Below are 26,546 nucleotides of genomic sequence, written 5' to 3'. Positions count from 1 at the left end.
GTTTCTGACCTGGTTTTCTTGGTGATGCTGTAAAGTATTTGCTCTTTTGAAACTGACTGTTTCTCTTGCTGAACATTGCCAGTGATATGCTGTGAGAGTTCTTTGCTTTGAGAAGATGTAAAATAGTTTGGTTAATAGTGGCCGAAGTAGATTTGAATGAAAACCAAACCTCACAAGTTAAACCTTTTGCATGGAGTAGATTTAACCTAAGTAAGCACGTTGCAGAACATACTTAAATTGTGTAATTTGGGGGATCTGTTTATAACCAGGGAATACCAGCATATTTTTACATATATTTACTGCAATAATGTGCATGTTCCAAGTTCATAGATTTTAAGGGTGTCACATAGTCAAGTAGAACCTGGTCTACAGGCCCACTGTTCTTTCAGCTCATGAGGCAGCTGGCAGGCAGACCCCAGGTCAGACTGTGTTTACCTGAGCTACTCAGGGATGCATGGTCTCACCCCTATCGTCAGTTCACTGTGTTAAAACTGCGTGTTGTGTTTGTAGCCAATATAGGAAAATACAGGAAAGAATATAATTGCATGTGCCGAAAAATAAAGTAACACAGTAAATACGTTTTATGCATGATTTAGGTGTTAAAAGTATAGTTGGAAAACTATATAGTTTGATTATGTATCTGCAGTGCCTTTTCAAAGAATTTTAGTAATCTCTTAAAATTATTTCACTGTCTCAACTAACTATGTGTTTCCTTTCTTTCTAGCTAACTGCCTTCTATGAATGCAGTCATTATTCAAGGTGGTCATATTCTTCCAGTTAAAACAAGACTGAAATGTGATGGCCCAAAGTTTATTAAAAAGCTATATTTTCCTGAGAGACTGATATACACACACACACACATACATATATACACATATATAGTCCCTTTATTTCTGCAATATAAATTATAAATCTTAGATTTTTCTGGGCTCTTTGGAGCAACAGGTTGAACCAACAGTGATTGGTTAATATAGTAAGAACATATGCAACTCTTCCAAACTCGTTCCGTAAAGTTCTCTTGGCAGTCACTCACACTACATTGCACAAAAGGCTTGAGAAGCATTAAAGGAGTCATCTTTTCAGCTTCAACAGAGAGATTTCACCAGCATGTTTACCAGAAGAATCTGGAAATGGATTTCACTACAGTGACCTAGACTGCATCTTTTTAAGAAGTGACCATTATTCTGCACACGTGTATGTATATGTGTGTGTGTGTCCATACATATATGTAGTACACCACACATATATAGTACTGTAATACTACAAGAGGGTTTTCTAAACCTCCCACTTTATTTTTTATACTCAATCAGATATCATTACTACAGTAGTAACTATGCACTTGTATAAAGCCATAACATTGGGTTTGTGTCACTCATTGTGTATACCTGATGGAGCTGCATGTTCATGTTACTGTAACAAAAAATTTGACTTTATTATATCAGTTTCTAAATGCTTCATGATAGGCAACCTGACCCCTGTGAATGCCTTAATTTAATTTTTTCTAAGCCTCAGCCCTTTTCTGTATTAAAAAAAAACAAAACAACAAAAAAACTAGTGTTTACCAGCTCTTAGGATGCAAATTTGCTTTGCAGAAGAAAATAGTGCACTATTTTTACACATCATAATTATCGATGTCAGCCTCTTTTGATTGTATAAACAGAGTTTTTTAAGTATTGGTGATAGAAACAATAATGGATAGTATTAGAACTAATATATCTATTATGTATATCTATTTTTTATCCAGCCCTTTTCACAGACCTCAGTATTAGTGTGTGACTAGGAAATGTTTTCTCTGCTCAGAATTTGCTGGTTAAGGACATTTGTGACTATTTTTACATTTCACACTCAACATTCAAAAATTATCTCAAGTATAAAGGAAACTAAAACATACTGTAGATATATTTTAAATATTTAAATGTGATCCCTTAAACACACAGTCGTACATGGCAATATTTCAGTATTGGGTTGTGAAGAACTGGCGGCTGAGCGGAAGCGGCCTCAGAGGCACTTCCCTGGTGGTGTTAGTGCTGTTGGAGTTCCAGTCTCTGCAAGCGCCCATCTGCGGGACTTCTCATTGGCCCACAGAGCTGTCTGTTCGGTACTGCAACAGTCTGCATCAGTGATGAGCACCCCGTAGAAAATGATGTAGTCTTTTTATCAGTCTCTGCACACATACAACATGCACAGTTCGGTGTGATACTGAAATACATCATCTAATGTTTCAATGAAGGAACTAAGACATTTTTCATTGATTCTCTCTGGGGTCAGTGTGGAGATGTTGGAAGAGTCAGGTCCCCAATAGCGATGCTATTGTGGAAACTGAAGAGTGGCCTTTGGCCCACTGATGTCCTGAAACCGCCTCGCGTCCCTCCCCTGGTGCCCAGTCCGCATGCCCATGCCGTCTGTGCGGGCACTGGACACGCGTGCATAGGCCTGGTCCCTGGCAGGTGCATTTTGCAGCTCTGGTTTGGGGCACAGATTTTTTTTAAGGAGATTTAAAAATGAGAAATATATAAAATTTATATAGAATAAATATTTCCATTCATTAGACTTGTTAAAAGGAGACTGAATTAATATTTTATATAAAGATTTTGTTACACTATGGGAGGCTCTATCATATTATTCTGAATTGGAGAGTATATATATATATATTTTTAATAAACTATTAAGGTGAAATAATTTGAAGTTTACACATGAGTAATTGAGATATTTGAGTTAAAATGGCAGAAGTTTAAATTTTGAATGCTGTGTATAGTAGAGACTATGGAGAATCATGGTGTGGCGCAGCTGCACAGGGAATGTCATGTGACTTTTTGGGGGGAGACATTCTAAGGGGTGAAAATAAAATTTCTCCCATGGAGATTCTTCTTCACATTATATGGTTTGATGTAAGGGTTATAAGGTTATTTTTCAGCTGATGGAAATGTGCTTGATAAAGATTCTGACCTTGGGTAAGAACTTGCCTTGAACCCTGTTGCTGGTTCCATGTACATCCATGAATGGTGCATGCACCTGTCAGGTGTTCTCTTCCCAGCACTCATCAAAGTGATGTTGACTTAGTTTAACAACCAGATGTTGTGCCAGCTTCTCTTTTTCTTGAGGCTCCAAAGCTCCCAAGATATATATAAGAAAACCAAAAGTTGTTTGTTTCCTCACACCTGATTTCTCCTAGAGCCATAAATACCTCCTCTTGAGAACTAAGAAGTAGTGAATACTGGGATTTTCTTAGTTGGATTTTTGTACTTTTTGTGGGGATAGCAAGACAGAAATAGAAGGAAAACTGGTATTACTGTTGAGAATTAGTGTATAGTGAATTTTGGAAAAGTATTTAAAAAGTGCTATCTAGAAACAAGATTTTTTTTTTTAATCTGAACATTTCAAATGCTGTAGCTTAAGGGTAAGTATACCAACAAATCTAAAGTACAGGTCAGTGTTCTTAGAGCGAGCCTGTGCCGGAGTTCCAGGAGCCCGGCCCTCAGGGGTCTCCCCGGACCAGGCCTCTGGAGGGCCTGGAGGAGAACCCTCTCGGTTGCCAAACCGCAGGTTCGGAAGTTACGCTGCTGTCGTTCATGTGTTCTCCTAGATTCTGGTGGTAGAGAAACGTAAGACACTATGTTACCTTGTTGAAACTTGCTTTAAGAAATGTTTTTAAAAACCTGGTGAGAGTGAGTCCTCCCAAGTCTCTCAGTTGCTACTGCTACTGACTCACCTGCCCTCCCTGGAACAGGGCTTCAGTTTCCCTGGTTGTGAAGACACCATGGCTGATCTGTAAAGCACTTTGAAAACAGGCGCTGTGAGACAGTGCTGGATATTATGCTGGGGTCCTCTTACTCCCTTCCCCCTAATGATGCATTTTGTTTGGAAGTGTAATAAGTTATGAACTGCATGGTTTAGATAATCATAAGTATTTGATCGGCTGTCCCCTTTGAACAAAAATCGTATCCCCTTGATATTTCTTTTTAAAAAAAATTTGCATCTTTGTAGTAATGTAATTGTATTTTATGCCTGCTTTTTATATTAAAAAATAAATCAATAAGACATAAGCATTTTCATACTTTTACTGTGAAGTATGCCTGGAATGCTGCAACCTAAAATTGACCGCCCAAACTCGCCTTCCCTACAGGATGGGTATAGCAGACAAGTCCTAACCAAGGTTACAGGCTTGGGCATTTTCGGCCATCAATTTGTGCACGGAGAAATACCAAATGGAGAACTTCTGCTCGGAATTGGTCTCCGATTTGGATTTGGTGGGAGGGGCTTGCAAACCTGGGTCAAGGGCAAAGAGAGGGGCAGGGTACTTGTTTTATCAGAAATAGGGCGTTGACAGGTGGTTTTCTAGAAGGAATTCCTTTGGTCATCGGTGGGTTCTTTTCCAAGATACTACTGGCTGGCTGGCCTGGGCCAGGTTATGAGTGCCTTCATCTATAAGGGGAGGCCGCTTCCTGCTTACAGGGTTGTTTGGTGAACGCATCTAAGAAAATATATTCTTAAAGGAGTTGCTGCAGTGGATAAAGCGTCGACCTGGAAATGCTGAGGTCGCCGGTTTGAAACCCTGGGCTTGCCTGGTCAAGGCACATATGGGAGTTGATGCTTCCAGCTCCTCCTCCCTTCTCTCTCTCTCTGTCTCTCCCTCTCCTCTCTAAAATGAACAAATAAAAAATTAAAAAATAAAATAAAAGCACCATGAGATTGTTGGAGAAAACACTAAATTTATAAGAAAAAAAAAAAGGAGTTGCTTTAAACTGATAAAGTACTAACTTTTAAAAGTATTTAAATATTTGTTGGACTAAAATCACGTAGTTTGTATTTATACTAATGGTCAGATTGTAACTGCATATGAGGAAGGATTTACTTGGATTTTTTAAAAAGTGACAACTATGATTTTAAAAACTACATAATGGTTGATTTATTTTTAGAAGCCAGGTTTCTCTTCCTGCTTGCCCCAGCCAGTAGTTCTAAAAGGATTAACCAGTTTGTACTTTTCAAGTAGCACGTTACATAACTGAAAACTAATCACATTAAAACACAGTTTTAAGACTCAGCAGAGTTCAAAATATGAAAGTTTATTTTACATAGGAAACAAACATCTAATAAACATCATTTATTTACTGCATATATATATGGGAGAATAATGCCACTCAGTTATATGGGGAAAGAGGGTTTTATAAACTTTCGGAAAAGCACAGCATACAGGAATCTTGTCATGTTCAGAACATAACTGAGAACCTAGCAGTATACCCTTTACTGCATGTATTTATATTTTCAATACACAAACCTGGTTGAGGTAAACTGTATTTTGTACCAAATTTTAATAATGGTTAATCGTATATATATGACCCTTTATAAAATGGCAGCACTGTGCTAGAATCAGAACAAGAATTGCTTCATCATAGAGATTAAATCCAATAGTACTTTTGTTAGGAATTTCTTAAAGGCACAGTATGAAGTTAAAGGACTACTTTGGTATGTGATCTCAAGCCATCTACATTTTTACTTGCCCTGCTCTACTTGCTGTAGCCTAAGGAGGAATTATACTATGCTACAATACAATAAGGCCATCCTGTTATATCTTTGTTACCATCAGACATTAGTCCCAGAAGTGAACCCTAGTAGCCGATTACAATTCTGCTTCTGACTGAACAAAATCCCACTCCATGCTCATTAGTGCTGTGCAGAGGACTTCTTTCTTGCCTTTTTTTTTTTTTTTTTCTTGTATTTTTCTGAAGCTGGAAATGGTGAGGCAGTCAGACAGACTCCTGCATGCGCCCGACCAGGATCCACCCGGCACGCCCACCAGGGGGCAATGCTCTGCCCATCCGGGGCATCACTCTGTCGCTACCAGAGCCACTCTAGCGCCTGAGGCAGAGGCCAAGGAGCCATCCCCAGCGCCCGGGCCATCTTTTGCTCCAGTGGAACCTGGGCTGCGGGAGGGGAAGAGAGACAGGAGAGGGGGAGGGGTAGAGAAGCAGATGGGCGCCTCTCCTGTGTGCCCTGGCTGGGAATCAAACCCGGGACTTCCATATGCCAGGCTGACGCTCTACCACTAAGCCAACCGGCCAGGGCCCAGAGGGCTTCTTAAAAGATTATAAAAGCTGAAAACTAGATGTAGTTAGCTCTTTGGAAAAAACTTAAAATCATGAGTTTTAAGGGTCAGAGTGATCTCAAAATGGGTTCTTGGTGATTTCCATCCATCACCAACCTTCTCAATGCAGATGTCTGAGCCCTAACAACCTGGGGGGGGGGGAGGGGATGGGAAATCATTGTTATACAAGGGTTCAAATGGCTTTTTTTAATATTCCTTTGGCTTCAAAGTTTCTGAAATGATTCACTAAATTTATACAAGACCTTGATTTAGCAATGAGCTTTTCTTTCCTTTGGTTCAGTTATTCGAAACCCACTTTGTAAGTCACGTGTCCATCATTCAGCCTTTACAGCTGTCTTCCGGTAGCGAAGAACGGTAGCGGTCACCCAGAGATTTAAAGCCAGCATGACCACAAAACGTATAAGGACTGAAAAAGAGAAAAAGTATATATTATATACTATTTTCACATTATAAAACAAAACCATTCTGTTCTAGAAGCCTAAATAAAGTGTACACCTTCCCCGACAATTAAACAGCTACAGATCATGAGAACTTGTGAAGGACTTTGGTCCCAAATACAGTTCCAAGTATTTCTGGGAAAAAATGATCTTCCTATTGTGACTACCATTGGCCACTTGGCCTGACTGTGAGTAGTAATTTATCATCTTCAGTGTTTAAATTGGAGGAATCTGGTTCTAGCTGATAAATATTATAATTTTTTAAACCCTCTTTACTCATGTTTAAGTCTTAAGGGTAGTGAGTTGTGTCTCAGAACACGCCATGTAAGGGCAAGGTGGTATATCCAGCCTTCTGTTCAGGTAATTGAAAAACAGGCACAAACACCAAGCATACTTTATATTGAGGTAACCACGAAAATGTGTCTCTTCAAAATGTATTTTAAAAATAATGGTGATGTGAGGACCACTCTCCTGATAAGTAAGTTTCATGAGGTTTAATGTATCTTTGTGGTGTAAACCACTTATATTAGCTAAACTGGCTTTATGATACACTGATCAATTTCAGGAACAACTGTCATCTTAGATATAAAACAAATCACCATGAGAACATTAGCAATCTTTTCACTTTCAATCAGTAGGTTTGTCTTGTTTCATTATGGTTTGACTCTTCTTTCTTTTTTTTTTATTTTTATTTATTTATTTTTTATTTTTTTGTATTTTTCTGAAGCTGGAAACGGGGAGAGACAGTCAGACTCCCGCATGCGCCTGACCGGGATCCACCCGGCACGCCCACCAGGGGGCGATGCTCTGCCCCTCCGGGGCGTCGCTCTGCCGCGACCAGAGCCACTCTAGCGCCTGGGGCAGAGGCCAAGGAGCCATCCCCAGCGCCAGGGCCATCTTTGCTCCAATGGAGCCTTGGCTGCGGGAGGGGAAGAGAGAGACAGAGAGGAAGGAGGGGGGGGGTGGAGAAGCAAATGGGCGCTTCTCCTATGTGCCCTGGCCGGGAATCGAACCCGGGTCCCCCGCACGCCGACGCTCTACCGCTGGACTCTTCTTTCTACACAGAGTTCAAGTTCTGCAGAGAAGCCTTCCCGTCTCCCTTTTCCCCATTTGACCCAAGTTTATGCTTTGACAGCAACACTTTTAATCTCTTTCTAAGCTGATAGAAAGTATTTGAGCCAAAGCAACAACCTCCAGGAAGGGACCAACACGCACCCCATTGTTCTGTAGCAACAGTCTCAAAACCTACATGCACAATTTGGGAGTTAAAAAACATAGCCTAAGGAATTACTCCAAGTCTGTTCAGGGTAAACCAAGGATGTCCTCCATCATAGAATCCCTTTAAAAAACAAGATGCGGACATTTGGTCAAATGATTCTGTCACTCCGCTGCTTTAAAGGCTCTCAGCTGCTTGTGGGCAGTTCTCTGAGGCTCTGGACCATTTTGCCACTGCGCCACCCCACCCTCCTCAGAGTCCCCCCTCCCACTCCTGCAGCCCGCCTGGTACTCAGTCTGAGGCTAGGCCTTGACGCCTCTGCTCGTGACCTTCACAGATGCTGCTCCTTGTAACCGTCTCTTCCACCTTCTCCAGGTCTCTCTCACCTTCAGTTGACTCCCGACTTCCTCCAACTGGGTCAGGTTCTCATTTGGTGCTTCTGCCCCCTCTCAAAACATTTTACAGTATCTTTCAACAGCTAGTTGTGAGATTACTGTCCGTTTCCACTGGTAGAGTGGGAATTCCACAAAAACAGGAATTGACCGCGCAGGGGTCCCCAAACTTTTTACACAGAGGGCCAGTTCACTGTCCCTCAGACTGTTGGAGGGCCGCCACATACAGTGCTCCTCTCACTGACCACCAATGAAAGAGGTGCCCCTTCTGGAAGAGCGGCGGGGGGGCGGGATAAATGGCCTCAGGGGGCCTCATGCGGCCCACAGGCCGTAGTTTGGGGATGCCTGGTTGTGCATACTCTGCCAGGTACTATGGAAGCAGGTGCTCCGTACAAGACCAGTGACCAGGAGACCAACAGCACATCAGCTGGTCTCTAACCTGACTACCCAGGGGGCCACGTGCACCTGCTAAACCCCTAAGACATTTACAAACGAAGGAGGCAAAATGGCACAACACTTAAAAAGGAAGTGAGCGAAAATATTTTGCTTACTTGTAAGATCACTGGTGGTCATTAACGTTGTTACTATTCTTGCTGAAAAAGAAAATTTGGGGCAATAAATAGCAAGTTGCTTCCCAAACACCCCCCTACCCCCAAAAGTGACTTTTGAATATCTCATTTACATATTGAGCTTCTGAAAAGATTTCATTTAAAGAAAGGTTCCTAAAATGTTTTTAAATCACTGCACTCTAGCCCACTGATTTTATAAATAAAGGAAACCGAGGCCTAGGAATGGTTACGATTTTCCTAAGGGTCTAACGAGAATGTTTAGTTTAACTCATTTTTTTTTTTGGTATGGCACTTCACTCGGGAAAGTGGCCAGTTTAAACTGTCCCATGTGAACTGAGAGAGCCACACTAGACCGACAACTCAAGGCAGGCTTTTCCCTAACCCCAAACCAACCCATGCAAAGCTCCCCCTCTGCCTTTTATTTTGGCATATACTGACAATAGTTTTCTGGTCTTGTCTTCCAGCTACACTCAGCCCCTGAAAGGCAGAGACCAAATCTTAATCAAATGTCTGTTGCCAGTTTGGATAACCCAAGGGTTTCCACACAGAGTCCTGGTGAACGGCTGTTGATTAAATCAGCGATTTAAACAGGATAGAAGGGTCTTAACACAGATGGAGAGGAGATTCCATCCAGTTAGGAAAGTGCCAACTAAGAGGATTCCCAAGTTGCCTCTTATAAAGGCTGTAAATAAATGGTATGTGGCAGTACCTGGCTGCAGGGTGAACTGGACCAGAGTGACCACAGGAAATGAGGGTAAGTGCTGGATGCACACTGCATTCATTTCCAAGTTGGGGCTGAAGTCGTTAGCCTCAGCTATTAAGCTAGGCTGGGTTTAAAGCTGGTTCATCCCCCCCCTCCCCATAAAACTATAGCCCTCTATCTTCCATTCAACAAACATGTAAGTACTTGTTAAGCACAGAATCCCACGCAAAACAGACTGAAAGGTAATGCATGGTCTCTGTAGTCACAAGCTCTGAAGATTCCCTAACAGAGAATTTAATCAGCAATATTTAAAGGTTAAAATGCCTGCAGATAAAATTCAAGAGCTAGTAAAACACACCTCCAATTAGCAAGCCCAGAAGTCATATAAATATATCTAATCATATAGATCAGTGGTCCTCAACCCCCGGGCCGCGGACTGGTACTGGTCTGCAAAGAAAGAATAAATAATTTACATTGTTTCCGTTTTATTTATATTTAAGTCTGAACGATGTTTTATTTTTAAAAAATGACCAGATTCCCTCTGTTATATCCGTCTAAGACTCACTCTTGACGCTTGTCTCGGTCACGTGATACATTTATCCGTCCCACCCTAAAGGCCGGTCCATGAAAATATTTTCTGACATTAAACCAGTCCGTGGCCCAAAAAAGGTTGGGGATCACTGATACAGATAGTATATGTATATAGGACACTAACAAAAATTAGAGAGCTAGTAACATATCTAATTAGCAATTCCAGAAGGCGTGTGTGTATATATTCTAAATAACTCTGGACATAAAGGCCCCTACCAGCAACCCTAGATAAAATGGGCCCATAAGATATAGAAGAAACATGAAGAAGTAGAATTCAAATATCTACAACTACTAAACCTGATTCATGGGATAGCTCTAAATTTTAAAGTGTTTCTACCTAAATATATTTGTATTTCGGGCAGTTCCTATAAGAACCCAAATACATAGTGGGAAATCTCAAGGAGACCGAGCTATGGCTCCGGAAACACCCTGCTGCTACCAATTATATCTGACCTGAAAAGCTGACGTCTCATTTTCATCTCCTTAATCTGTCACACCACAAAGAGTCAACAGTTTAAAACAAGTTAGTGGATTCAATGTAATCATGCTCCTGACACTTTCCCAAAGAGTGGAAACTCAATACTGTGCTCTCTGGGTGAAAGATGTGCCTGCACTTTTTTTTGTAGCAGTTGGAGTGTGGCTCTTGCAGACAAGGGAGAGCAGTCCGCCTTAAGTCGCCTTGGCCACGTGGGCATTGGGAGGTTCTATCTGAGTAGCTATTTGCAAGGGACTAAGGCTGGCAGGGACTGGCTTCCTCTGGGTAGATGCTGGAAGCCTGAAAGGAAAGCCCCCCCCCCCCCCAAGTCTGCTCTTACTGGCACAGGTGTAGGACGCCAGGCTCCAGGTGACAGCGCTCACAGCCCCCGAGTCCCGTGTCTTCCACAGGGATTGCAGCTGAGCGAACTTACTGGCTGCACTGATGAGCGTGCAGAAATTCTGTGTGCACAGGAAACGGGGGAGTTAGGAATTCCTTAGTTAAAAAAACAAAAAACCAGGCACCAGAGGGGGAAAGTGTGTTTGAAGCCAAAGTGTCAGGTCAGGTAGCAATAACCAATCTGCACAAGGGCAAAGCTCAATTTAGTGAAAAAGAATGCGACAGGGAGGCATTCACTTATAACCCACCAAGCTCACCGCCCACTGAGTGACAGCCTGAAGCTCTTGTGAGGATGAGAGTAAGAGTCACTACTTGGCCCCAAGCTCATCTACCCCACCTGCCACACAGAGAGGTGCATGTGGCTGTCACTGTGTTTTAGGGTCTGGGGAAAGCCACGGGGCTTTGACCTGATGGGCTCAGAGTCAAAGTGGCAGCTAAGCAGCGGCTCTGCATCCCTGGCCCTGCAAGGAGCCCACGTAGCAGTGCACCAGGCCCCGCGCCCAGGGCAAGGAGAGATTAGTGAGAGCCTCCAGTCCGCTGGAACACGCCTTCGGGCGGCAGGGTGAGCGAGGTGAGAGGGAGGCCGGTGAGTGGCCGCCGGCACGGCCATCACCCACGTTTGTGCTGGCAATGCAGAAACAGAAGAGGGATGAGTATTCGGATTGTGGATATATTCTGAGGAGCAGCTGTCGAGGTTGATTCCCAGCACCAGGGTTTCGGGCCCATCAAGGGGAGAATTGGGATGCTGTTCACTAAGATGAGCGGCAGGACCTCCAGGGCTGGAGGTCAGCACTCGGTGCCCACCACCATGAGCACCCCAGACATCCCGGCACCTGTGGTTGGATAACCATCCGCAGAATGTGCTGGAGCCCTGGGGCCCCTCATTGAAGAAGTCAGGGAGATGAGAGGCAACCCGAGAAACACTAGGAAGTCTAGGGTATTCTGAAGTCCAAACTCTTTCTCCTCCTCCCTGTGGCTCCACAACCTCAAGCCAGCATCTTGTCCCCGAGGTCCCGGTGCGTGCCACAGCATAGGCACCAGAAAACCCTTGGGGACAGCAAAAGCACAGAGCCTGCATGCGCTTCACACTCCACGAGGGGAAAAGGAAACAATTTCATGAACTTCATATTAGGGCACCGGTGTGTGGTTAGAAAGAGAGTTCCCTGAGACCGGCACAGAAGAACTAAAAAACTCCTGTGTCCTTTGACCTCTGCACCTGGTTCCTGCCGGGTTTGTCGCCCCAAACAGCCAGAACCACATCAACTCAGCCAGCAGTAGCAGCTAAGACTCTAAGGCAGGCGTCCCCAAACTACGGCCCGGCCCGCGGGCCGCATGCGGCCCCCTGAGGCCATTTATCCAGCCCTCCTCCTCACTTCCAGAAGGGGCACCTCTTTCATTGGTGGTCAGTGAGAGGAGCATTGTATGTGGCGGCCCTCCAATGGTCTGAGGGACAGTGAACTGGCCCCCTGTGTAAAAAGTTTGGGGACCCTGCTAAGGGATGTTTTTTGGAGGGTGGCCAAATTTAGCAAATAAAAATTCAAGGCAACCAGTTAAATTTAAAGTTCAGTTTAACAACAACAAAAATTTTATATATATATATATATATATATATATATATATATATATATATTTTTTTTTTTTTTTTTTTTTTTTTTTTGTATTTTTCTGAAGTTGGAAACGGGGAGGCAGTCAGACAGACTCCCGCATGTGCCCGACCGGAATCCACCGACATGCCCAGCAGGGGGCGATGCTCTGCCCATCTGGGGCGTCACTCTGTTTCAACCAGAGCCATTCTAGTGCCTGAGGCAGAGGCCACAGAGCCATCCTCAGCGCCCGGGCCAACTTTGCTCCAATGGAGCCTTGGCTGCGGGAGGGGAAGAGAGAGACAGAGAGGAAGGAGAGGGGGAGGGGTGGAGAAGCAGATGGGCGCTTCTCCTGTGTGCCCTGGCCGGGAATCAAACCCGGGACTCCTGCACGCCAGGCCGACGATCTACCACTGAGCCAACTGGCCAGGGCCTATATATTTTTTTTAACGTATGTCCCCTGCAATGTTTGGGACACAATTACACTAAAAAGTGATTCACTGTTAGCATCGCAACCCTACTTATTTGTTCTCTCACCAGGTTGAAACATGGCATAGTTAAGTCCAAGAAAAAGTCATAGATGAGATGTTGGGGGAGAAGGGGATGAACTCATGAGCTGGGTGTGGCAGGCAGTGACGTGTGACCACCAATCAGTTCTCTCCCCTCTCTGGCTGCGCGGAAATGTTCGCTTGGTCACCTTAGAGAGAACATCTGTGGTGGAATGCTTCCTGACTCACTACCAGAACCCTATTCTCACAGCATGGGAGTTTCGGTCCTAAACCAAGAAGGGAAGAAGTCTAGGGCTTACCTACCCTTCTCCAGGGAGGGCAAAGATATTGGCATGGGTGGGGGTGGGGCAAATTTAAAAAAAATAACGAGTATGTGGCCAATTTGTAATTATTAACCAGACAGGAAGCTCGCTATACTCAGTTCTTCATTCCACTGCTAACCACCTCCCCAGTCAGACTCTCTATGGCCCTGGAAAAGGAAGTAAAAAACTTGCCATACATTGAGATGAGAATGATGTCTGTTACTGTTACTATTCAGAGAGCATGGCTCTTTCTTCTCGCTATCCTTTGGTACGGCTGAAATGTTAACACCTTGAACATTTGATCTATCAAGTTCTTTGCAGGGCAGGTGACAGGGAGAGGATGGAGTGACAGACTACTATTTTGCAGCTGGTACTCACCATGGCCAGGTCTATGATCCACTTCTGCAGGGTGAGGACAAACCAAGATGTCACAAATCTGACCAAGCATTAAGGAAGTGGCTGGGCCACCAGCTCCACCAGCCCCCACCAGGGCTCATGGAAACAAAGCCAGACCCCAGGGGTTCCACCTGGAAGTCCACTGTGGAACTGGGGCCGCTCTTCTAGAACTTGTCAGACTTGGAAAAGACAAAGATGGTTTCACGTGCACACGCGCTATGAGTTCACAAAAACAGACGCGGATCATGGAAGAAAATTACAGAGAAGTCTGTGTTCGTGGATTGTTCCTAGGGCTGGGGATATCCCAGATGATTTTCACTTCCGACTTCATGCCCCACCGTGCAGACATTGCCCATGTAATGTCACAAGTTAAGCTCTTACAAGAGGAGCCAACATTATAAAGTAGGCATGTCCTGCAAAACTGGTATCACACAAAACTCTCCACTGATTTCCCTTTTTCACTAACTCCTGTGTAAAAATGATAGAGCAGGGACAGCAAAGCTAGCAGAGGAGGAACAGTATCTGATTTTCATCCAGCTCAGTGATGTTGAGGAACAGAGAGCACAGCTCGAGGGGCTGAAGCAAAAACAGGAGAGGAAGTGGTCAGGCAGCAAGGGACCACTGGGACCTCTGCTGTGACGTTGGGCAAGTTCATTTCTATGTCTCAACCTTAGTTTGTTTAACTGCAAAATGGACTTAACATTCCCTGCCCTATCTCCCCAGTCAATGCCTTGTTGCTCATTGTAGGAACTCAACAGGTTGCTGTAATTATAATTGATACCATTATTTAAATCAGGCGTCCCCAAACTACTGCCTGGGCTGCATGTGGCCCCCTGAGGCCATTTATCCGGCCCCCTGCCGCACTTCCGGAAGGGGCACCTCTTTCATTGGTGGTCAGTGAGAGGAGCACTGTATGTGGCAGCCCTCCAACGGTCTGAGGGACAGTGTACTGGCCCCCTGTGTAAAAAGTTTGGGGACCTCTGAAAATGGACGGACTGAAATAGACAATACTTTGTGCTATATGTCAGTAGACTAACTACTAGCAACTTGGTCAACACCAGAAAGGCAGCATGAATGCAGGTGGATGAAACCTGGTTTTGAAAAGTCTCTAAAGCAATTTTTAAATTAACTTGTGTGTGTGGAGGGAAGAGTGCTGTCCCATATTGTCCAATATTGTACTGTTGCATCTCATTCCATTCATCCCTGGTAGACATTTCATAAAACACGACCACCAATAGCAGCTACTGAGATCTTAAACCAAAAAGACATGTATCAGTCAAAGTCCCTGCTGTCAGCACCCCGGGGCCCGTCTCCAATTCTCCAAAGCCAAAAGCCAAAAGGATACAGAGTGAGGTAGGGCACTGCCTGGTACACGTTCCCGTTGAAGTGGAACACGCAGAGCAGCAGGATGACATCTGGAGGGAAAGGCTCTGAGTGAGAGGGAGGAGGGGTCCCCAGGGCCATGCTGGGCACGGAGGGCTTAGTTACCTTGTACGATTAGAATGGGGTACTCCAGGTAGGTCAGCAGCGGGTACTCGTAGTAACACTGGTACCGGAGAAACACCAGGAACCTGGGGAGAGCAGGGCACACCTGAACTCGGGAGACCCGACCAGCTACACTCAAGAGCACAGGCTTCCTGGGAAAACCTTAGAGCGGGTGGCTGCAGCCCGCAGATGTCAAGGAGGGAGGTTGGGAACAAAAAAGATGGAATGTTCATTTAATAACCTCCACAAGTTTGGAGCATCCAATACTGGCTGGGCCCTGGGCAGAATCTAATGGTCTGTCAAGTCCCTTAGGATGGCCCCTTACAAACGATTTTTACAAAGGACTTTCCACTGACCGGGAATAATGCCTGTCCCTGCCACTGGAAACCTGTCCTGGACAGCTGTTCCAGTAAGAGCAAAAATGACAGCAGCCGCCTGTCAGGCAGTTCCTGCAATGGTCTGTCCGGACCCCTCCCTGATCGCCAACCACCCCTGACCTCCCAAGGTCCCCTCTGTGCCTAGTCCTCTCACTGGTGTCACTGTGCATGACCCCAGCCACCAGTGCGTGCTGATCCCTGCAGGACTATTAGACAAGCCACCTCTGGTGCCACCATCAGGCTCTGCTGTCCAGGGGAGCCGCATCCCGCTGCCAGAGATGGTTTTTGCTAAGGTAAACTGTGGATAAAGTGCCAAGTGACATGGCTGGGTAAAGGTCAAACCTTTACCTCTCATTTCAGGAAGGAGTGGCAGGGTGTGGACAGCCTTTGGGGCTCCACAGCCCCCCTACCCCGCAGGGCCTAGCCTCGTTCCCCCCACCCCCGCACCCTGCAGGGGCCCGCCTCCTCTTCCCCAGCTCTGGACTCCCCTTGAGACCCAGGCTGCTCTCCTGGACCTTCCACCCTCCTACACACACCCTCTGCCCGCCACCCCCCACCTGAACAAACACTGCAGCCACTTTGAGCCAATGTCCGCCATCCTCCAGGGCACCTCTCTACTTCCAATCCTTGCCATCCAGCCTGGGGGCCCAGGTGATAGAGTCACTCCCAAACCGGTAAGAGGGCACACACCTTCCTCTCAACCAAGCCTTTCCAGGTGAAGCCTCTCATTAGGTGGGCACAGGGGCAGGTCCCCTCTGGGCGGGTGGGAGATAGCTCATCTCCACCAGATCTCTGCCTCCCTCCTTTCCAGCCTGCAGTCCTGATCCCAGGGCCCACCAACCAGGCTGCTCTTCCAGGGCCTGCTTCTGTGGAGGGCAAGCCCTCGGAACCTCTGGGGAGATGGGGGGGGGGGGGCAGAAGCCAGGAGGCTCAGCCTAGTGAGGAGCAAGGGCTTCATGTGCCAGGCTTTCCCACTAACTCGAGTCTTCCCAACCAAGTTGTGCCACTCTGAGACTGCGTGTAGGTCTTTAAATACTGAGCCAGAGCACCCACTCCGAATTTCCGACGGGTGAACTACCTCTAGGAGCAGTCTCTGTTGGTATTCCCCACCCCACCCCCCCCGCCCCGCCCCGCCCCGCCCCGCCATCAAGTACCCTTCCTCCACTGCCTCCGGAGCTCTCCATTCTCCCTATCGGGCCCCGCTCCGCCCCAAAACGTGGAGTTTTAAAAAGACACAGAATCCCTAGAAAAAGTCCAACCCGTCGTTCTACAAGTGAGGAAACTGAGGTGAGAGACAGGAAATAAGGGTAGGCGGTGGGCTTAGGGAAAATGTACTGTCAAAACCCTCTTGCGGAGGGTAATTCTCTGAGAAATGCATCCTAGGCAGTTCCGTCCTCCTGCGAACCTCAGAGTGCGCCTGTTCTTGGCACTTGGACAAACCTAGCTGGTGCCTCCCACGGCTGCAATTGTATGTGCTGTATTTTTACACGATCGGCAGTACGGGAGGTCTCACCACCACCTGGTGAGCCATGCAGTGCCCTATGACATCACCGCGGTTAAGAGGTCCCTAGGCGACAGAAATATTTCAGCTCCATTTTAATCTTATGGAACCACCGTGGGACATCGTAGACCTAAACGTCTTTATGCGACAGGTGACTGTATATGAGATTCTTCAGGCGCAAAGACGCCTGTCACAGCCAGACGGTCGGTTTTTTCACTAACGGGGCAGCGGTGGTTCGCTGGGTGCCGGTTTTCTCATCTGTAAAGTGGCGTGGGCTATCAATTTCTTACCAAACAGGTTGGTGGGCAGCGAATAACAAAGGCAGTGAGTGGCCCGGGGAAGTGTCGCTCCCTCCGCTCCGCCCGCCCTACTTCACGTCACGCGCGGCTCTCGGGGCTCCTGCAAGCCAGGGGCGGGGTGAGGAGGGCCCTTACCCCGCCAGCTCCAGAAGCAAGCTTGGGAGGCTGAGGCCCCGCGCGCTGCGCGCCGCCAGCAGGGCGGAGATCTGCGGCAGCTTCAGCGCCGCGCACACGAGCAGCGTGCTCCAGTTGCAGAACCACAGCAGCCCCGGGGCCATGGCGTCTGCGGCTCAGGCGCTCGAGGGTCGCAGGGCTCGGCGGATCCGGCTGCGGCGGGAGGGGCAGCCGCTCAGCAAGCGGACGCCGGGCTCGCCCAGTCCTTCCGCCTTCCCTGGCCCGGGGCTTCCGTGGATGCCCGGGCCGCCCCACCCCGCCCTGGCCCGGCCCACCCCGACCCGTCCCCGGCTCCCGGGCCGCCCCGCCCTGTCTGGGTCCGCCGAGCGCGGCCCACACCTCCCATTCGTCTCCGCCCCCGGCTCCCGGGCCGCCCCGGCCCATCCCAGGCCCGCAGTGAGTCAGCCTTGCCCTGCGCAAGAATACACTCGCCGCTGATTCACTTTTCCGTGTTAGATTGGCTCGCGCACTTCTGAGTGCGCGCCCCCACAGGTCCGCTTTCCCACGGGTTAGATGGGCAGAGACTGCCCGGAAGGGCAAACGGGCACCCCATGCGGGGAAATGGACCGTTTGGTTGGCATTTTCACTTCCTAAAAGTGTTTTTCTTTGTTTCACTCACTAAGCATTTCCTTCATTAAAACTTGTAACGACCTTAACTACCCGCCTTCGCAGGCCGCACCCTGCTCTCCGTGCAGACGGGAAACAGACCTGGAGAGGCCTGAGGACTAGCTGCGCTCCCGCGGGGCCTGGCGGATGCCTGTTCCGTTCATTTACTGTGGGATCGTGCGGCGGAGCGTGGGAGCGCCCCGCCCAACCCCTGGAAGCCTCCTTCTTGGGCGCTAGGGTCTCAGACCTTCTGAAGCCCTTCCCATCCCCCAGGTCTTGCACTAGAGCACTCCGGAGTGAACATTTTTCTTAAGAAGATAAAATAGATTTCTATGGATAAAAGAAGGTAACTTAGACGACACAAAATGAGGGGGTGAGGTGCATTTCAAACCTTTAAAATCGCGTGTTCATTGAGTCCTGGCTATGACATAGTAAAAGCCACAAAATGCAAAGCCAGAATCCAGGATGGCTGGTTTGCGCTCTGCACCTCGGCCTCTATCTGCTCCATCCTTCCATTCTCCCTGCTCCACCTGCCCACACCTGGCCACCATCCCCTCCCTCTGGAAAAAAAATGACAACCCAGTTGGTCTTGAGTCCTCCCAAAGGTAATGGAGAACAGGATGTCTAGAAGGAAACTTTTCAGAGGAAACCAAAGGTTGTGTGTGTGTGTACGTGTTTAGTTCTCATCTTTTTGACATCCTGAAATATCTACAGGTGAGATATTATGAAGTCAGGAATTTGTCTTAAAATATTGGGGGTTTGGGAGGGAGGGTGGAGATATAGATGAGACAGGATTAGTGAGATGATAATTTTAAGTCGGTTATGGTAAATAATAAGGGGACTTCGTTCAGTCATATATAGATACACACACACATTTTCTGTATATACTCACATACATTATGGATACAATATATATCTCTCTCACACACACATACCCACAATTTTCTTTTTTTTCTCACAATTTTCTTTTTAACAAAACTCCAGCTTTGCAGACACAGCAAGTTGAGGAGCATGATTGCCACCATGATGGCTGAGTCTATGCTGATCTCAGGGCAGAGATCGTGCCTGCCCTCCACGGCGTCTGTCCCTGCCTCTTCCAAGTTACAGTGCTCTGCTGCTCCGAACACAAGTAACCTGCTGTACTGGGCCATGGACCTGCATTTAATGAGTTCTCAGATGCCACAGGACAGAGCACGAGTGTGCCTCCATCAGGCAAGGAGGGGGAGCTGCCTCTACAAGGGGTGAAGGGAGTAGGTCAGTAGGTCAGGAGCACGGAGGAGTGTGGGAAAATGGTCAGGAATTAGACTGTAGTCCTGAGGCAAGTCTTTGGTGCGGACTTTGGAACACCAAGTCCTGTGGGGCCAGAACGCTGCCCCAGCAGGAAGCATCTGATCCCTATAGCCTTTTCCTGCATACCTGAAAGCTATTAGCTAATCACCCTTCTCTGCACCTGAATCCATTCTAGACTAATTTGACCCAGGCTAATTTGCTTGCGGAGCAAAGACACCAATAAATATGATGAAGCTGCAGAGATCTGGGCTCTCAGTCCTAGAGGCTGGGAGTCCTCTGTACCCATCTTTTCTGTTTGTTGTGTCTTGTGTGTTTTTTCTTAAGTCCTGCAGCGCCTTCCTTTTGTGCACACCCATTGCTGAGCTGGTCGCGGCAGAGGAGGAACACCTCTGCTCCCCCTGGACTGAGTCTCAAGTATGCCGAAGTGTAATTTCAGGTTATGTATGCAGGGGTCATCTAGACCAGGGGTCCCCAAACTGCAGACCGCATGCGGCCCCCTGAGGCCATTTATCCGGCCCCGGCCGCACTTCCAGAAGGGACACCTCTTTCATTGGTGGTCAGTGAGAGGAGCACAGGATGCACCGCAAAGCGCGGCATCACTCACTACAGTACTACTTCCGGTGACGCGGACGCATGCGTCGCAGCTCCGGAAGCCCGTCATATCACTTGTTACGGCTAGCAGTGACAAATATAGAACCGGCATCGAGACATTGACTATCTCATTAGCCAAAAGCAGGCCCATAGTTCCCATTGAAATACTGGTCAGTTTGTTGATTTAAATTTACTTGTTATTTATTTTAAATATTGTATTTGTTCCCGTTTTGTTTTTTTACTTTAGAATAAGATATGTGCTGTGTGCATAGGGATTTGTTCATAGTTTTTTTATAGTCCGGCCCTCCAACGGTCTGAGGGACAGTGAACTGGCCCCCTGTGTAAAAAGTTTGGGGACCCCTGATCTAGACAGTTGACTGAGTGCCCCCCAGGGGTCCAGTAAAGTCAGCTACCATATTTCCCCATGTATAAGACGTTCCCATGTATAAGACACAGCTTAATTTTAGGGCCCGAAATTATTTTTAAAAATGTATTACATAAAGTGATTGAACTCAAGTTTTATTCATCATAAAATTTATGCAACTCCTCATCACTGTCAAAACTACTGTTCATTAGCTTGTCCTCATCCGTGTCTAATAAGGAATCACTGTCTTCATATATTGCCTCATCCTCAGTTCCATCTATGGCAGCGGTTCTCAACCTGTGGGTCGCGACCCCGGTGGGGGCCGAACAACAAATATGTATTTCCAATGGCTTTAGGCGACCCCTGTGTTTTGGTCGTTCGACCCCCGCCGGGGTCGCGACCCACAAGTTGAGAACCGCTGATCTATGGCATTTGAAATGCCACAACCACTGTATAAGACGCACCCAGTTTTTAGACCCCAAATTTTTCCAAAAAGGGCACGTCTTATACATGGGTAAATATGGCAATTCTCAGATACCATGATTCAGGAGCAAGCTGTGTGGTAAACATCATGCTGGCCTCTGCCCTGGTTAGATTGCAAATCAGTGGACACTTCCTGCTTACAGGAAAAGTAAAGTGGGGAAGATGCTTTCCTACAGGTATGAAAGGTCTAGAGCAGCAGCAGTGACAACTACAGTAGCTTCCAGAATCTGCAGCGAGGTGCCTGCTGTGGGGTCACGTGTTTCACTCTCATTCTGTCATTTTGCTTCTTTATTGAAGCAAGGAGGCTGTTCCCAGTCCTCTGTGCTCCCAGTTGGAAGTTCTGGGTCCAGACACAAGGCAGTGGCTCCCTCTTCACCCTGCCCACCTTGGCTCTAACTGTTCTAGGAATGGCCCCAGGACCAGCTGCCCTTCATATTCCAGGATCTCTGTGAGGCAAAGCCCTCCTCCTCTGGCATGGAGACGACACTGACTCTTGATCGGCCAAGGACCGGAGCTTCCTGCTTGGGGTCAGCTGGCGGAGGCAGGGTTGCAGGGAGATACTTCTGCCTGGCTGTAAGCCTTTCCCTGCGAGGGCTGCTTTGCATGGAGCCCGGGATGTGGCTGATGTGGGGACTCAGGTGTCACGCAGCCTTTGCTGCCCTCCCAACACTGGCTCTTACAGACTGTGTGACCTTGGGCAAGCCCTTAGCTTCCCTAGGCCTCAGTGTCTACCTTTTAAAATGGGGATAATCACACCCACCCAATAGGTTATTGAGAGGTACACAGTAGGTGTTCCTTATATGGTGCTTCCCCTACCTAGTACAAACTAGCAAAATGTTGTTGGGATTTGTAGGCACTGGCTCCTGAAAGTGTGGGGGCAGGTTCTTCCAGGTAGAGCCAGGCTTTGGCCCTGCAGGAAGGTGTTCAAGGCCCAGCCCCGCACCCAACTGGAACATGTCAACGGGGACTGGCGTTCTGTTGTGCACACCCCTCCCACCCCACCCCCATGTCTCTCCAGCCTGTAATGAGTGTCTACTTCTAGAGGGACTCTCCCGACATTGCGGGGGCCATGGTCAGCTGCAGCCTCCCTCTACCGCACACACACTCACCCACCTGGGGCTGCGACCCCCCCCTCCTTGCCTCCCTCCTCCCCTCCCTCTCCTTGCCTCCCCTCCCCCCCGCCCCTCCTACACAGGCTGCAGCTCCTCTTCCAGCTTCTTTTTCCAGACTCCTTCCACGAAGAAGTAATCCAGGCCAGTAAGAGTTTTTCCCAGAGGTGTGTCCACCCTGCTGCCCACAGCCCGGTTAGAGGAAAGCCGGACAGTGACAGGAAAGGGAGGTACTTGAAATGCTCCGGCAGCTTGACGGGCCCCTTCTTACCACCCTGAGGAGAGGGGACAGTTCCTGTCACAAGGGTGGAAAACACCTAAGACATATGTGGTGGCAGTGCCACGGGTTTTATTCTTTTTGTTTTGTTTTTAAAGACAGACCCTTCATTAGCATTGTTAGGGCAGTGCGGGGTACCTGAAGGGACCCTCGGGGCAAGCCCCCCCAGCTGCATTCCGGTAAGTCAGGGGTGAAGCCGGTTATCGTACACAAGTGCGGGCTCTCGAGGGGCGGAGCATGGAAAGACCATTGGCTTCTGTGCTCGCTCAAGCGTTGAGCTGTAGAGCCCGTGCAGGCTGGGTTTGGTGTTTGGTGGTTTTTCTTGAACTTTAACACACACACAGAGAAGGACACAAATTGTACCTGTCCAGTTCTACAAATTTGCACCAGGTGAACACGCCTGTGTACTCAGCTCAGGATGTAGAACAGGGTCAGCCCCGAGATGCCTCCTTGCCCCTCAGTCACTGTCCCCCACCCCTACCCCAAGGCTACCTGGACTCCACCGCTCACACCTCAGGTTGGTGGGGTCTGGTTTTGAACTTGATCTACATGGGATTGTGTGTGGGTTCTTTCACTCAAAGGGCACTGGGAGATTGATCCGTGTTTTTGTGTGGGTTGCCGTTCATTCATTCCCCTGGCACAGGGTATTCAGTTGTGCAATTTCTATGGATATTCCTCAGATTGTTTATCTAGTCTGTGTTTGTGTTGTTTCCAGTGTGAGGTCTCGTGAGGAGTGCTGCTCTGAACATTGGGATTTATGCATTCTGGGGACTTCTGTAACTGATGGGTGACCAGGGAGTGAATGTAAGACTTCGGAACGATCTGGAGAGCGGGGCAGGCCCTCAGCCCTCCCCGCCACTGTTTGTGGTCAACTTAGGGCTGCTTTGTGTCAAGTAGAAGGGGCAGGACCAGTTCTGTAATGAGATTCTGGCTTTCTCCTGGGAAAGTCTGTGCGGAGGAGTCCCCGGTGCCAGGCATAATGCGGCTCTCTGTGGTCAGGTGCCACGTGGCCCTTAGCACCGAGAGGCTCTGTAGGGTGGAGGCCCAAAACAGGAGCTCAGCGTAGGATGACAGGACCCATGAGCTGAACTTTCTATCCCAGAGCAGACAGAAACCCAGCAAGGCCAGCACTGCCAACGTGAACCCTTCCCTAACCTTTGCAAGATCCGTGTCACTGTGGCCACCACCTTGGTTGACTCACTACCCGCTCATTTTCCACATGGTTCTCCGACCACTCTTCTTACGGCCAGATTCCTCCTTCCGTTTGCTCACTCACCCAGCACAACTCAGTGTTACTTTACTGGACACGGGGGGTAGGTGAGGGTGCAGGAATGAAGTCCCCTTTGTTCTTTCTCCTAGGGAGCCCACAGCCTGATGCAGTGGATCACTGTGGCATGACACACGATACCGAAGGAATGGGTTAGATATGCCAGTGAGTACAGAACATAGTGAGCTGGAGAAACCCGCTTAGGAAGGGGAGGTTTCCCAGGAGAGGAGGCATTTGAGTGGGGTCTTGAAGGATGACTAAGAGTCCGTCAGGCTGACAGGTGGGGAGGAGCGTTTCAGGCAGGGAACGGCATACACATAGGTGTGGAGAAGAGAGTGTGGGATGAGCGAGGGAAGCAGGATTAAACTTCAGTTCGTCTGAAAGGTACAGGCTTATTGAAGGATTTTAAGCTGGGGAGAGATGTGATCAGGTTTGCAGTTTAGGGGAAATTATTCAAATAAGATAGATCGGAGGTTGTGCTCTTTGAGGCAGGAATTAGTTCACAAAATATTTTACCCCAACTCATGTCCAAGTGGGGCACGCCACATGTCACCACACAGTGCTGATGTCCTCAAGAGGGGAAGATAGTTCAGCAGCAGATGGCCATCATTTCCAGTTGGTTCATCTTACTATAATCAAGGAACATCAGGAAAAATTAACTTCTAAGTGCTCCACACAAGTATTTTTTTTTCCCCTTCAAACTCCAGGTTTCTTGGAACAAGACTGTTTTTTATCTGTCTCCACACACCCCAGCATCTAGTATACCGTGGATTCTCAATAAATGTTTGGTGAGTGAACGCACCTTCCGAGTGCCAGTGAGGCTGAGGGGAAGGAACTTCGGCTTACCGTGGGGTCAGAGTCTTTCAGGAGCTCCAGTTCTGAGCCCTGCAGAGGAAAGCACATTGGCAGAGTCAGTTCTTCCGGTGACATTGTCACAGGTGACGTTCGCTGTGTCAGATGTATCAGTCGATGCCACTGACGTGTTTATTACCTCATGAAGGAATGAAAATAATTTTTAAGGGAAACAAAGTCCATGCATCAAGCAAGTGTTTATGGTTCATGTTATAAAAGGAACACATTTCCATACCCAGGGGTGTTTCCTGGAGTGGAAACTGTGACAGGATCGTGAGGAAACCAGTGAGTGATGCACTCTGACCACGTGCTTCTGCCTTGTCACCAGGCCACTGGGGGAGTCCTCAAGTGTTTTGTGAGGAAAAATGGGCTGTCACTTCCCCAAATCCATGTCACCTTCCAGGGGATGTGGTGAGGGAGGTGGGGAAAGCAGGAAAAAGAGAGAGTGACCACAAGAAACCAGTTACTTGTGCTGGTAATTTTTATTTTAATCTACTTTGTAAAAGTCAAAATGATTCTTAAGACTCATAATAAAAGTAGTCTTCTCTGCCCCAGTTCTCACTGTCCCTGAGCCCCCTGGGCTAGAGTCAGTTTCTGGTCTTTTCCCTGTTTCTGCACCTGCTTTTGGCTGCCCTCCCTGTCTGCCTGTCTGTCCCCACTGCAGCTTGCAGTGGGCGTTGTTGGGTCCAGTGAATGCAGGAAGGGATGTCCTCCCTGTGGGTCAGCCGGCCAGCATCTCTCTCCAGATGGCTGTCCCAGCTTCCTGGCCTGCTGGGTCCAGCTGGGTGGGGGTATTCCAGAGGACAGGGTGGGGGTATTCCAGGGGACGGGATGGGACCCCAGCTGGGTGGGGGTGTTCCAGAGGACAGGGTGGGGGTATTCCAGGGGACGGGATGGGACCCCAGCTGGGTGGGGGTATTCCAGAGGACAGGGTGGGGGTATTCCAGGGGACGGGATGGGACCCCAGCTGGGTGGGGGTGTTCCAGAGGACGGGATGGGACCCCAGCTGGGTGGGGGTGTTCCAGAGGACGGGATGGGACCCCAGCTGGGTGGGGGTGTTCCAGGGGACGGGATGGGACCCGAGCTGGGTGGGGGTGTTCCAGGGGACGGGATGGGACCCGAGCTGGGTGGGGGTGTTCCAGAGGACGGGATGGGACCCGAGCTGGGTGGGGGTATTCCAGGGGACGGGATGAGATCCCAGCTGGGTGGGGGTATTCCAGGGGACGGGATGGGACCCCAGCTGGGTGGGGGTATTCCAGGGGACGGGATGGGACCCCAGCTGGGTGGGGGTGTTCCAGAGGATGGGATGGGACCCCAGCTGGGTGGGGGTGTTCCAAAGGCCTGGGTGAGACCCCCACAGTGAACACTGCAAAGATGCACTGGCTACGCTCCCTGACCCTTACTTGCCTCTCCCTCTCCTCTCCAGGCCCGAGGCCAGCTCTCTACTCTCATCCCAGGCTCTCCGCTCCTGGGCCCTGGCACTTTCCCACCAACGCACTTTGCTTGGCTCCCCTCTGACCTCAGTCTCTCCTTCTCCAGAAGCTTCCTGGACCCCAAGTAGGGCTGGAGTCAGGCTGGGGCTCAGGTATGAAGGGTGGGCGGGACATGCACTCACCAGTGCTTCTGGCCCCGCCTCTCGGCCTCCTGCAGCTCCCTCCACAGCTTGTCCTGCTGCACACCACCAGTGGGTGGGGCCAGGCCACCCTGGGCCCTGGTGGGGATGAAGGCTGGTGGCCCGGTGGAAGGTAGTCAGTACCCAGCTGATGTGGTTTTCTGGAGCCCAGAGATGGGGTGGCTTCCCACGGGTGCGTGTGCGCGCATGTGTGTATGTGTATGAGAGAGAGCGACCGGCACTTGTGCTTGAGCTTGGGCGTCTTCTGAGACTCCCCCTCTTTCCTGTCACCAGGAGAGCCTCTGCAGGGGTCCTTGTCACCGCCCCTCTGGACCCGGAGAGCTCAGAGTGGCCGAGGGGACCGGGCCCTCCAGGCTGGGACAGCAGCTAAGCCCAGTTGTGTTTTGAGCTCTTACCTCTGTTGACTTTTGTCCTGGGGACAGGGCAGCTTCCCAGTGTGCCCAGGAAATGGCGGGCCATGTGTGTGAGTGTGTGTGTGTGTGTGTGTGTGTGTGCATGTGTGCGTGCATGCGCGTGTGTTACATCTGAGCCCCAGGGTGGCATGGGGAGAGTTCCTGAGTCTC

The 26,546-nt window shown here is 48.7% G+C and overlaps 2 protein-coding genes across 2 annotated transcripts; both read right to left on the bottom strand.

The window, feature by feature from the left end:
- Nucleotides 1-5,042: 5,042 nt before the first annotated feature.
- On the bottom strand, nt 5,043-17,739 carry SLC66A3 (solute carrier family 66 member 3). The gene is made up of 7 exons (XM_066386067.1): nt 17,473-17,739; nt 15,164-15,246; nt 15,021-15,090; nt 13,658-13,715; nt 10,827-10,947; nt 8,700-8,741; nt 5,043-6,509 (listed from the first exon to the last, which is right to left on the bottom strand). Exons 1-7 carry the CDS (start codon nt 17,613-17,615, stop codon nt 6,418-6,420), a joined length of 609 nt encoding a protein of 202 aa, XP_066242164.1. The 5' UTR covers nt 17,616-17,739; the 3' UTR covers nt 5,043-6,417.
- Nucleotides 17,740-22,032: 4,293 nt separating this feature from the next.
- Nucleotides 22,033-26,171, bottom strand: C5H2orf50 (chromosome 5 C2orf50 homolog). The gene is given in 5 exon segments (XM_066386570.1): nt 22,033-22,191; nt 22,194-22,229; nt 24,345-24,367; nt 24,370-24,383; nt 25,966-26,171. Coding segments are annotated over 5 exon segments (438 nt in total).
- Between the last annotated feature and the right edge of the window lie 375 nt (nt 26,172-26,546).

Source organism: Saccopteryx leptura, chromosome 5 (assembly GCF_036850995.1).
Source record: "Saccopteryx leptura isolate mSacLep1 chromosome 5, mSacLep1_pri_phased_curated, whole genome shotgun sequence".
Lineage (NCBI taxonomy): Eukaryota > Metazoa > Chordata > Mammalia > Chiroptera > Emballonuridae > Saccopteryx > Saccopteryx leptura.
The sequence above is the reverse complement of the archived record's forward strand: the minus strand, read 5'-3'. Positions and strand labels throughout refer to the sequence as shown.